The sequence below is a fragment of the Phycodurus eques genome, chromosome 4, assembly GCF_024500275.1.
Source record: "Phycodurus eques isolate BA_2022a chromosome 4, UOR_Pequ_1.1, whole genome shotgun sequence".
In the NCBI taxonomy this organism is placed as follows: domain Eukaryota; kingdom Metazoa; phylum Chordata; class Actinopteri; order Syngnathiformes; family Syngnathidae; genus Phycodurus; species Phycodurus eques.
The window spans coordinates 8,310,019-8,323,125 of record NC_084528.1 but is presented as its reverse complement, the minus strand read 5'-3'; the positions used below and the strand labels follow the sequence as shown (position 1 = coordinate 8,323,125).

The window sequence follows — 13,107 nt, the reverse complement described above, 5'->3', positions numbered from 1 at the left end:
CATGATTTATGAGCCAAACGGCATACACACACACACGCGCGCACAAACAGAGGCATCTTGTGGCATTCTTTATTTTCTGCTGGCACGCATGAATGCCACCATTTGCAGCAGCATCAATAGGTAAAACAGAGAAAATATGGGGACCATTTAACTCCATTCTTCTCCTGCATCTGAAAATTCTGGAAAATATTCTCATGAAATATGAATCTAAACATGAGAGGGTGCGTGAGAGAATGCCATGTTTGTGATGTGGGGGGAGGGGGGGGGGGGTATTTGTGTTGTTATCAGATAATTGTATGTTTTCACACAGAAAATGCATTCTGTCAGTTTTTTTTTTTTGTTTTTTTACCTGATTGTGTTCTTTAAGAAACAATTTCGGTGAACCTTTCAAGGCAAAGTCTTATCCTCTGCATTTCCTTAATTTGGTTCAATTTATATTGCCATTCTAGTGTGTCCAAGTGAGAAGACAAAGAGAGATTCCACTGAGAAAAGTGGTAATCACCTATCAAATGATGCTTTGGCTGTCATCATCCAGGACCCAATTCCAACACATTAGACCGTGTAAACACTGTGCTGCAGCTTTGCAGTGATAAAAGGCTGAAGGCAATGATGCATTCTCCAGAAAGAAAAGATAAGGAAAAGAGCTGATTAAGACACAACAGAGGAGCGTGCGCCGTGCATGGCGGGGCTGTCCAATGCAGTCAGATTGTTTAGTTCAGTCAAAGCGACTTGGAGCTTTGGCTCAGATGCACAAAGCTGGGCTTACTGGCTTACCTCAGCACTGCACCAGAGAGGAACTGCCACTGGATATTACCATGCACACCACTGAGCTGACTATCCCACAGAGTGGACCTCTTAGAAGCCCGACTCACCTCCACTCCGGGGACTCCGGCTACTTCTTGAAATGTGCCCGTGTATGATTTTGCGGTTCAGAACCTTCACATTACGAACAAATAGCATTAATAATAAACAGAAGTGCTCCAAGATTTACAGTGTACCAAAATGCATTCCAGTGTCAGTGACGTTGCTGTTAGCATGCTCTTCACTAATATTGTAAGCTTTGGACTTTGCACTTATAAGCAATGTAATACTACAAAGTTATTGACTGTGTATCCTCAAAGAGAAGCATCTGCTCTAATTGACCCCTTGCCTCAATTAGGCACCGTGTGGTCTTCCACTTGAAGAAATCAATGCCTCTCTCCAAATTGACACATCCTTTCTTTCAACTGAAGAAAAAAAATGTGGTAATACTGACGCTGCAATTACCTTTACTTAAGCCATGTTTGCATTGCATGGCTTAAGTCCCCGGGAGCCAAACCGTGAGCAGGGGTCCACTGTATTCGTCTACTATGGAGTGTTTATTTTGAAGCATGGCTGTACTGTAAAATCTGTCCCCTGTCAGTTATAAGGGCAAACTAGGAGTGCATGTCTATCTCTTATGGTGCAATTTCCAGAAATATAACCCATAAAGCTACCTCGGACTCGGGTGGTTTCCTAGTTGTAAAGGTCACGTCAAAAGAAGCAGTCAAGTTCGGTATAACGGCACCTTTCTATCAAGTCCTTTGTACCCCTTGATAATAATAGTTAAGATTTATATAACATCTTTCACGGAACATAAAGATGCTCTACAATTGCCAGAATGAAAATGGGATGTGGCATTAATTCAATCAGAGCCGTACCTGTGTTAAACTAATACCATTTGATATTTAAATTGTGTTTAAAGTGCTGTGATATACAGTTAGCTTCAGAAGTATGTGAACAATGGCAGAGTGTTTTTGACTTTATCTTTCCACACCACAACAATGCATTTGAAATGAAACTATTAGGAGGTTATGAAAGGTTTAATGGTAAGGACATCAGCCTTGCAGTTCTGAGGTCTCAGTTCGAATCTCATCTCTGGCTTTCCTGTGTGGAGTTTTCATATTCTCCCTGTGCATGCATGGGTTTTCCCTGGGTACTCTGGCTTCCTCCCACACTCCAAAAAACATGCTATGTTAGCATGTTTCGTTAATTGAAGACTCGAAATTGTGCATAGTTGAGAATGTGAGCGTGAATGTTTTTTTTTTTTTGTCTATATGTGCACTGCGACTGACTGGCGACATGCCCAAGGTGTACCTCAGCTCACCTGCAACCCTATGAGGACAAGCTGTATAGACAATGGATGGATACAAGATGTTCTTAAAGTACGTAGGCTTTGCAAAAATATGGCATTTACCAGTTAGCAACTATCGCTGTGTTATGTAGAGTACTTCCTGTTGCTGAACTCTGCCATTGTCCAAATGCTTTTGGACCTCACAGTATACATCACACAGAATTGAATTAGCATTTTTTCATACTTCTGAATGCATTTTACACACACACACACACACACACACAAAACACAATATGGTGTGGAGTTGCAGAATTGCCATATAGACATCATTGTGAAGCAAACCTGTTTTCTTGTCCTCTCTCGAGACATTTACATTGTCGCCGATTAGTAAAGGATAAATAGAAAGGACTGAGTATTATAATCTGGGAATTACATGTAAAGGGATAGCACAAACTTTGACGCAGTGACTGCGATTGGCTGATGACCAGTCTAGGGTGGACCCCGCCTCCTGTCCAAATTCAGCGGGGACAGGCTCCAGCTCAACCCCAATAAAGACAAGTGGTATAGAAAAGGATTAGTAGGCTATCATGATGCCATTTGTGTAGATCCTAAACTAAAATATTGCAGACTTGCACGTCCAATGACAATTTGAGTGAAGCCCAATACTGTGCATTGCTAGTTCAAACTTTCCACTATATCCTCCAGGGACAAGTGCGCAGAGGAGTGACTGGGACTGGATTTAGTTTTCAGGCTGATGGAACCGTACATTTTGGCGGAACGTTTGGAATAGGCAATGACTTTCCTTCTGTACATCTCTCCTTTCCACATGGAGATCATGAGCAGAGTGGAAAGCACAACCCCGCCCAGCGTGAGCAAGCACAATCCTGCTATGACGCACCGGTCCAGGTGAGCTCCAACGCGAGCACTCTCCAGTTCCAGTCTCTCCATCTCCCTGGCCGAGACACTGTCCCTGTCCACGACCACATCCCGGGGCACGGTGTAGGAGATGATCACCAAGGAGATGCCGGTCACCAAAAATGTGACCGCGCTTATGAACCAATAGTCCACCGATGAACCTGAGGCCTCCCCAAAGGACAGATCATCCTCGGACATGAAAGAAAAATCCGGTACCGTCTCTGAGCACGGCTCGCAGTTGCGCGCCGCTCTGAGGGAACTTTTACAGCTCGTCTCTGGGCTGCCGATTGCCAGGTTGACGTTCTCATCTATGTAGGTGAAAGATGTCTCCAATTCCTCGTCACAGCACACGCGCACTTTCTCCTCCCCGAACGGACGCAGTTTGACCTCCGCACGCCTCGCAGCCGAATGACACCGGTCACGGCAGCTCCGGGCCGGGTGGCAGCCGCCGCCGTCCCCGAGGGACCCCCCTCCTGTTGATTCGCTCAGTTTGCGGGCGTGCAGCACAGCGGCGAGGCGTTCAAGGGCGGCGGGAGAACGTGGCGTCTTATCACCGTCCCTTGTCGAAGGCAGCACCGGAGAAGCCATTCGGTCTCGCCGCCGCCTGCTGGTTCCGTCTTCCTCCCTCTTCTGTAATGCTGCACAGCATTCCTAATGAGACGAATCAAATGGCGCATGTTAATGAGAAAACCCCGATGAATACACTTGACGTGCGTCGTGTATTTGTGCGCAAAGGCGTGTGCTTCGTAGAGTCGAGGTGCGCAAAACGCACGTGCACGCGTCAGTCACAGAACTGCGGAAAAGCCACTTTTAAGTTGATTAGTCAAATCCGCGGACGCAGCTTTAAAGGCGCTTACATTGGATGCGATGAGACAAATGCCTTTGTATCCAATTAAGCGAGGAATCTTTGTTCGCCCTAAACCTACATTCAACTGCGTTCTGATGGAGCACGCAACTAGCAAACCGGGTCCGCAATGCAAGCAGATGATAGAATCCACTTTGTCTCCAAAAGGATGCCTCGAAATTAAAGAATACATCGCAATAAATATCCATCCAGCATATCCTTCCTAAAAGACGCCGTTACAGCACGCAGACGGGGACACGCTGCTGCATTTGAAAGGACTTGAAGTGCTGAGCTCTAAACGTCACATTTATCAATAAACCGACCGTGTTTCTTCAGGATCCCTTTGGCCGCCGCACGCCGAAACACTCCATAGCGGGGAACTCCACGCCACGGAAGGCAGATTTCTCCCAAAGGGTTTGGAGAAATCAGTACGCCTCGGCCGCCGTCTCCCTGCTCGCTGCCGTGACGTCACAGGCCGCAATGATTGGAGCTCTTTGTTAGCCCCGCCCACTCCAGACCCGCCTCTGCCTGCTGACCACATCAGCACCAAAGCAGCACCTGGCTCACTCAGTCGCAGATTTGGAGCCTTTGGGACCCACCCGACCCTCATTGTCTACTGAATTAAACATCGGCACCACAATCATGGATTTATGAATCTGACTTTACAGTGTGTTGATAAAGCTCCTATGATGAAAACAATAGTCTGTAAATTAGGCTGTAAGATATCAATTGAAACAATGTAGACCAACTAAAAAGTGGTTATCTAAAGAAGACCTTTTTATCACACAATATGTGCAAACATTGGGCACCAGGATACGTCCGGGTGGCACAAAAGTCAGTGGCTACTACAGACCTGAACTGAAAAAGATGACAAATAACCCCACCAGATATACTGCCAAAGGTTTAGTGCTTTTTTTTTTTTTTTGCTCCTTTCATAAAATATAATCAAGTAATTAATTAATTAAGGAGTCTGTGGGTGATGAGAATCCATTGAATGGATGTTTCAAATACTGTAGTTGTACCGAGAAGACAGCTTGTGGTAGTAGCTGCTTCAAAAGAGACAAACCGGGAGCCTGTTCCAGAAGCAGCCATGCAAGCCTAAGCTATGACATTACCTCCACCATGCTTCACAGAGGAGCTTGTGTAAGCAACATTCTTATTTCCTGCAGATCCTTTCTTTCTCCATACTTTGGTAGAAGTTAATCTTGGTCTTATCAGCCCATATAATGTTGTTCCAAAACTTTTGTGGCTCTTCTCTGTACTTCTTTGCAAAATCCAATCAGGACTTCCAATTCTTTTCGCTGATGAGTGTATATTCCTTGTCTCGAAGTCTTCTTCGAACAGTGGATTGTGATACCTCCATCCCTACCCTGTGGAGGTTGGCAGTGATGTCACTGACTGTTATCTTTGGGTGTTTCTTCACGTTTCTGGCATCAACTGATGGCCGACCTGTTCGATGTCTGTTTCTCTGTAGACCAGTAGTTTCTTTCCTTTTCAGGACATTCTAAATTGTTGTATTGGCTATGCCCAATGTTTTGGCAATAGCTCTGATCGATTTTTCCCTCTTCTCTCAGATTCAAAATGGTTTGCTTTTGTCCGATGAACAGCTCTCTGGTCTTACTGTTTGCTTAACAGCAAATGCAGTTTTCACAGGTGAAATTCAAAGCCCAAAAAAAGCACTAATGTTTAAGCAACCAATCTAAAAGGTAATACCTCAGGAACTAGACACACCCATCGGTCATGTTCCAATAAGTTTGCTCACTTGAAAAGTGGGTGGGTTCAAACAAAAGGTGCTCTGTCCTGAACATCTAGATGTTAATGCCATGACATAAAAGCTGGAATTCTGTACTTTTGTCTCATATTCATCTTTTGATCTTAAACCCAAATGTCCTCGGTGTACAACAAAAACAAAGGACCTAGCTGTTCCAGTACTTTTGGAGGGGACTGCATATATATAAATTTAGGAGTATGAGAAATTGTGCCTTTACAAAATAATACATCACACTGTCCATTTTCTATGGTGCTTGACCTCATTAAGGTCAGGAGTGAGATGGAGTCTATCCCAGGTGACGTGGTGAAATACGTGGCATATGTCCTGGACTGGTCACCAGTCAATCGCCAGACACATACACAAACAACCCGTACACGCTAACATTTGCCTGTGGGCAATTTAGAGTTGTTTTTCTTTCCCTTTTTTTCCAAATAACCTAACACGTGTTTGGAATGTGGGACCATACCCGTACAAGCACAGGGATAACATGCAAACTCCACACAGGAGGGCTAGAGCCAAGATTTGAACACAATACCGCTTGATTGTGCTGCCTGTTTAAGTAATATACAGTACTAACAATAGAATTAGTGTCATTGCTGCAGTTGCAGTTGGTTTTGAAGTGCACTGTGTCTTTTCAGTGATGCATGTTTGATTTCATAAAAACAGAGCTTGATAATCTTTCTCAACATCACATTTTTATTCAGCTCTTTTACTATCCATCCATCCATCCATCCATCCATTTTCTGAGCCGCTTATCCTCACAAGGGTCGCGGCTCTTTTACTATTGTCGATCAATTGTATTCTGTATGTTGTGTACATAATGTTGCAGCTAGTGAGTGTTAGCTTATTTCTAAGTTAATATTATTTTTGATGACTATTTTATTGTTTTACATTCCAGGCAACCGATGAATTTCTCTCCTAAACTCTTGTATGGTATGTATGATAAATGTAGAATGTGTACCTAATGAAGAGTCCAAGCAGTAGCACTCTCTCTAGATAGGTACCGTAAGGCACCAGTAGTATTCTTATTAAAGCCTCATACATTATTGCAATTAGTGATCAATAAAATCTAAATTAAGTATTCCAACATGGAGCAGATACTCAAAGTTGAATGGTTATTAATTATTAATAATGTGAGTGTTTACACTCAAAGGTGGTGACAAAATGATCTCTGTTGAGTTTTTACCTAATGCTGTCGGGCATATCAAAACTATCCAGCAGTGTAATGCAAACAACATTGTTGAATTGTGTGTATCATACACCATCTGTTGTCCCATGCTCTCAGAAGATTAGTGACCATGTCAGAGTAATCCAACCATTTTTAATCTTGAGATTTAATGGGTCACGTTAGCTGTGACTTCAAGGAAAGCTTTAGGAGTTCCATTCTGTGTATTCTCCATCCTCAGACCTCTTTATGCTGCTGTACATTTTAACAACAAATAATTATAAATTATTATTATTATTATTAATCATTCAGTTTTCCACACCACTTTAAACTGCTGACTATTCACTTGCTCAATATGTTCAGTTCTAGTGACTGGGCCAACAGCTTTAGCTTGTTCTCCCCTCATACGAAATTAGCAAATGAGAATGAGAGAGAAAGTAGACGACTCCTTGCTTGAGTAGTTAGAAATACACACTACAGCAAAATTGGTTAGAAAATTGTCTGAAGCACAGAAACGGAAAAGGGAAGTGGATATCTGACTGGATGCTCCTCTGAAGGATTACAGCAAACCACTATGAGATGTTATCCATCTGCAACGTTGCACCACTTTCCCTGTCGACGAGGACACCAGCTTCCAAAAAGAGGAATGCTGACGTTGCTGGTTATTGTTATAAATCCTCAGCGTGTCTCCCCACAATGACACACATCTGTACACAGAAAAGAGATAAGGAAACACAGACGTGGATCTACATTTCTACTGTCGCCAACGACCGATGGAGGTGTAGAATGAAGAATGAAATGACAGTGTACAGTACTTGTTGGAGCATGAATGAATTCATTGGGGAATAGTGGGTGAGAATGAAATGACCTCCCATCCTACTGGTTCTGTAGCTCACTGTATAGACGAAATCCTCATATGGCCAACTTTTAAAATGCCTTAGCACTAGCTGATGACCTATATAAAAGAGTCTCTCGTTCATTCTATGTAATACAGTATATTGTCACTGTCCAATTAAGACCACCAGTCATTTACAGGGTACATACATTTTACAAACAGCCATTCACATATAAATTCAACTCTATGATCACTTCACTCTTCAATTAACATAGCTTTTGAACTGTAGGAAAAGCAGAGAATCCACAAAACCTTTACATGTTCTTTACTTTAGGGAGTTAAATAAAATGTATTGTTTAGACAGCAACAATATGAAAAATAATTATATATCTTCAGTTGTAGCTTTTCCATACTGGTATGGTTTCAGGTCTCATGTGTCACTTTCCCCCATGCATCTGAGTCTCCAAACCCCTCACTGGTGTTGCATTAATCACAGAAGTGGTGCTGCTCAGGATTCTAAGGACCAGGCAGGCTAGGCTGTCCTAACTATGTCTTGTTGCATGTACTGATGAAGCCTGCTCTGATGAGAGAGGAAACCTCTTGTAAGACAACCAGAACGGTCCAATTGCCTCAACTGCGCACTTAACCATCCACCTCACAGGTGTGACATATCTATATGCTGATTAGATGTGCTTTAAGCTACCCTCAATAAATGGCCACTCTAAAATGCGCAGTTTTATCACACTGCACAAGGCCACAGATGTCGCAAATTTTGAGGGAACCTGCAATTGGCATGCTGACTGCAATAATGTCCACTAGAGCTTTTCTCCGTGAATTGATTGTTCAGTTCTTTACCGTAAGCTGTCTCCAAAGGTGTTTCAGAGAATTTGGCAGTACATTCAGCCAATTTCAAAACCACAGACCAAATGTAACCAAGCAACCCAGGACCTTCACATCTTGCATGTTCAACTCCAAGATTGTCTAAGGACCAGGCACTTGGATATCTTATGCAGCAATTGGTTTGCGTAACCAAACATTTCTGCACAGACTTTTACAAATCGTCTCAGGGAAGCCACTCTGTATTCTTATCGTCCTCATCAGGGTCTCGACCTGACTGCTGTTCGTTGTCATGCCTGACTTCAGGGGGCAAATGCTCACATTCAATGGTGCCTGGCACTTTGGAGAGCTGCCCCCTCAAGGGTGAACCCACGCTGCCCGCACCAAAGTCAGGTGAGTGCACCACTACACCATCAGTGACCATTCTAAATCCATATGGTTTAATATGATGTTGGTCTAACCTTTGCAGCTTTAACAGCTTCAACTCTTGTGGGATGGCTTTCAACAAGGTTTAGGAGTGAGTTTATGGGAATTTTCACCCATTCTTCCAGGAGTATATTTGTGAGGTCACACATTGATGCTGGATGAGAAGGCCTTGCTCACTGCCCAAAGTGAAATCAACTCAAAAAGGTTCTGTCGGGTTGAGAGCGGGACTCAGTGCAGAACAGTCACATATAAAAATACTGCTTTGATGGCCACACTTGGTCGCGCATTCAACAACGCCCTCAGCGTTTCTACTGTCCACATTTTCTCATGATAATCACATTCCCCACCTTCACTCACACACACATATAAATATAAATACAGTATATAGGGAGAAGCATTACAGAAGCTGCTTCATAAAGCTTTTATTTATTGCTGGATATGAGTGCGTGTACATTAAATTTCTCCAAAGATTTTTGCAATTGAATATTGGCTCAGACATTTTATACCAATTTGTTATTTACAACGTCATGACAAACCTACAAATGTGAACTTAAGATGAACTGGTTCAACTCTGCTTGAACCACACACCAGTCAAAAATATAAAGTCAACATACACTAGCCAGAGAGCATGTGGATGTCTCCGGCAGGGTAGTGGGCCAGGACAAATGTGCAGTATGGATTATTAACAAGGGGTTGTAGTCTGTAGAATTGGTCTGGTATGGAATGGACTGTCAGGCCAAACCCGTGGCGGCTCAAATAAAAGCATCTCGATATTAATCAAGTTGACAAGGGAAGAGCGGACTAAGGTTTAGTGTACAGTATGGATGTAGTGCATATTCCAGTGTTTGTGTACGTGTGTATGGATGGCAAGCTCATTCATAAAATACTTAGCTTTGGGCCTTCACATCGATTCACAGTGTGTAAATTAAGCAGTGTGGAGCTGAAAGGGGTAAACACTTTTCTGATAATGGATATTTCGATTCATAATTTCAGCTACGAGTCCAGAGTCAGCTCGGAAAGGCTCCAGCACACCCACGACCCAAATGAGGTCAAGGTGTATAAAAAAAATATGGATTGGTTATTTATGTGTGAGTGCAGCACCCCCCCCCCAAAAAAAAAAAAAAAAAAAAACTAAAATAAAATAGAACAAAATAAATAAAAAAAATACAGCAATGTAAAAAATAAGATATAAAGCAATTTGAATAATGTCATTTAACACTGAGGTACCCTTGTTATAACAATGTTTTACCACCAGATGACAGTATAGATCCACCATTGGCGCTCCTGGGGAGCGCGAAGCCTCTCGTGCGTTTAAATGCATTAACGTTCAAAACTATACAAACGATGATGCAGACAAGACAACGGACATTCACATCAAACCTGAATTAAAAAGGTGTGTGGTGCGTGTTTGTGTGTCTGTCATGATCACTAATGCATCTTATACCATTTGACTAAATCGGTGATCAATTATACACCAATCAGAATGCTACATTTGGGGAGGGCTAGTCTGGATTCTTAGTTTGAACCTACTTTTTCTTATCATGACATTTGGTCTGCAAGAAAAATCCATGAAGGCATGTTTGGATTAGTAGATAGATAGATAGATAGATAGATAGATAGATAGATAGATAGATAGATAGATAGATAGATAGACAGACAGATGCCAACCAACTCGATATTGTCTGCTTTCTTTGTTAATAATACATAATTGGTCCAAATAGTTGAATTTCATCTGATTCTATAGATTATAAAAGAAGTTGAACTTCAGGCCCATTTCATCTTTCTAAGGACTGGGATCTGGTGAAAAAGCTTCCCTATTTGCTTTCCTATTTGTGCTCGGAATGACAGCACCCCCTACTGCTTACATTAATAGGAGCAATATACACGCAAAATTACTTGGCACAGCTGCAGGCTGACCCCTGTGATTTGTGTCTTCCACCTCTTGATCCCCCGGCTGTTAGAAATGATGAGCTGTCATTCTCCCGCAGCTATATTAAACACTTCATTTCGCCAACCCCTCATATTTTGTAAGAGGCACAGAGAGAGGATCAATAGAGGGGTAAAAATGAATTATAACACTAAGATGGTTAATGCAATTTATGTGCAACACTGATGTCATCCCTGGAAGTAATTTGAGATTAGAAGAGCACTGAAATAGAATTGGGTCCAAAGATGGCGTCTCAAAGCACAGCCGCTAATGGGCATTTCCTTCACGTTTCTTTTTAAATTATTATTATTTTTATTTTTTATTTTTTACTTTCTACAATCTACGAGGGAGCAAAACAAAAAAAGCAATGTTTTCTTTGGGAATGTTTATCTCTAATCACACATCTTTCTATCTTGATTGATCACATCAACAATATTATAAATAAAAACAGCACAGGCATGGCTGGAGTCTAAGTCACTTTTATTACCAGTCTATATTTTTCTCCCAAGGTCCTATAGCTCACTCTGGGGAAAAATAAAAAATAAAAATAAAAAACTAATCAAGTGTTGCTCCTTTGCATGAAAGTAGTTCCTTTACTTTTTGGGGCAGCATTAGGAATTGTAAAATGAGTGAGGATGAGTGCAATCAAACTTTTCTCCCACTGTGGAGCATGAATGCAAGTCAGCCCCAGCACCTAATGTCACCTAATGTGTAATGCGTGAGAGGGAAGCGCTGCAATGCTACCTACCCATGGAAGTTGTGATTAAAACTCAATTTCTACAGAATGTATTTTTCGCAATGAAGTGTAGAAAGTAATCTGGATTCAAGTGGGAACACAAAAGAAATACACAAAGTGTAAAAAGCATGTGTATAATGAAAGGCACATTATTTCCTTCCAAAAAGTTATATTGTAGTGATGTTTCTTTGTCATTTTATATCTTTATCCATCACCTCTGATTTACAGTATGGTGCATTATTCTAAGGTCCTCAATTTCAGATGCAAATAGTGACTTTTAATTCAAAGGTACTGTACAAAACAATATGCACAAAAGTGTTTAAATTCCTTCATTATGATTAGTATAATGTGACTGTCAGTCCACTTACAATACGCAGCCTATGCTACATATGAACAGCGATTTTTAAGATTGCTCAATTCATGCCCATTTTTGGTCATATGCCATTTGCAATGGTTTATATGTTCATATCAAAGTGTCAAATATTAATGAATATTTTATACTTATCCTGACTAAAATTATTGTGGCCTTGAATAAAATTGATGGCACACATACTGTAGCTATTAAACACATCCTATGAATAATACTAGACTGGGTGGTTGGACTTTATTCATTCAATGAAAAGACATGACAGTGAAGTGGTTAAATCACAAACCTTAATAAAGCATGAGCCTACGACCGTATGAATATATGAATACATAGTCATGTGCTATGAACATGATTTTACAGACAAGACAAAATGTCCCATGATTCTCACGGTTACAGTGTTTTTGCCTCAAAAAAGTATTAGAAAATATATATAATTCAGTAATTATTTAGCTTATTATACAGTGGAACTTCCGAAGTTGAGCGCTCCAAAAGCAGTACAATTTGAAGTCCAACAAAGTTACGGCAACATAAGAAAGGATCCAGCTTCAGCCTGTTCATGTTTGTATATATGACTTTGCCAAAGAAAAACACTCACAAACCTATAGTCTCTTTGTATTGTATGTATTGAACAGAATCTCTCATTTTCCTCAAAGTACTCTCTTATCGATTAAAGGGGTCGCATTTTCCCCGTGACACTATATTATATGACAGTATATGAATCACTTACATAGTTACACACTGACGGTATCTCTTTAACCAAATTATTACATGACATTGGAATTATGAAAGGCATTTCCTTTTAATTTACCCTTGGCAACACATTTTTTACAGTGTTTAAAAATAGGATAGACAAACCTTATAGCAAAAAATGGGCACAACAGTAACACTGACTGCAAAAATTATGCAGTAAACAAAAACCTCTGCGATTGGCTGGCGACCAGTTCAGGGTGTACCCCTCCTCTCGCCTGACGATCGCTGGGATAGGCTCCAGCACGCCCGCGACGCTAGTGAGAATAAGCGGAACGGAAGATGAATGAATGAATAAACAAAAACTTCTGTTCCATAAACAAGTCACACAGAGAAAGACATTACTAACATTTTAGTCATATTTACAGTGTTTTGTGGTTAAACAAAGAGGAATTGTGACAGGAGATTTATCAGCACACTCAACGCACGCACGCACGACATGAAG

At 41.4% G+C, this 13,107-nt stretch overlaps 1 protein-coding gene across 2 annotated transcripts; it reads right to left on the bottom strand.

The window, feature by feature from the left end:
- LOC133401993 (transmembrane protein 74-like) lies at positions 1-4,256 on the bottom strand. 2 transcript variants are annotated; one of them, XM_061675532.1, is made up of 2 exons: positions 4,175-4,256; positions 1-3,658 (listed from the first exon to the last, which is right to left on the bottom strand). In XM_061675532.1, exon 2 carries the CDS (start codon positions 3,593-3,595, stop codon positions 2,768-2,770), a length of 828 nt encoding a protein of 275 aa, XP_061531516.1. In that variant the 5' UTR covers positions 3,596-3,658; positions 4,175-4,256; the 3' UTR covers positions 1-2,767. The 2 variants fall into 2 exon arrangements, with proteins under 2 accessions (XP_061531516.1, XP_061531517.1); XM_061675533.1 differs by lacking the exon at positions 4,175-4,256 and adding an exon at positions 3,865-3,909.
- Between the last annotated feature and the right edge of the window lie 8,851 nt (positions 4,257-13,107).

What these genes read in the sequence shown, in the direction of transcription:
- LOC133401993 (XM_061675532.1), bottom strand. Translation starts at nt 3,595, where the DNA reads ATGGCTTCTCCGGTGCTGCCTTCGACAAGGGACGGTGATAAGACGCCA.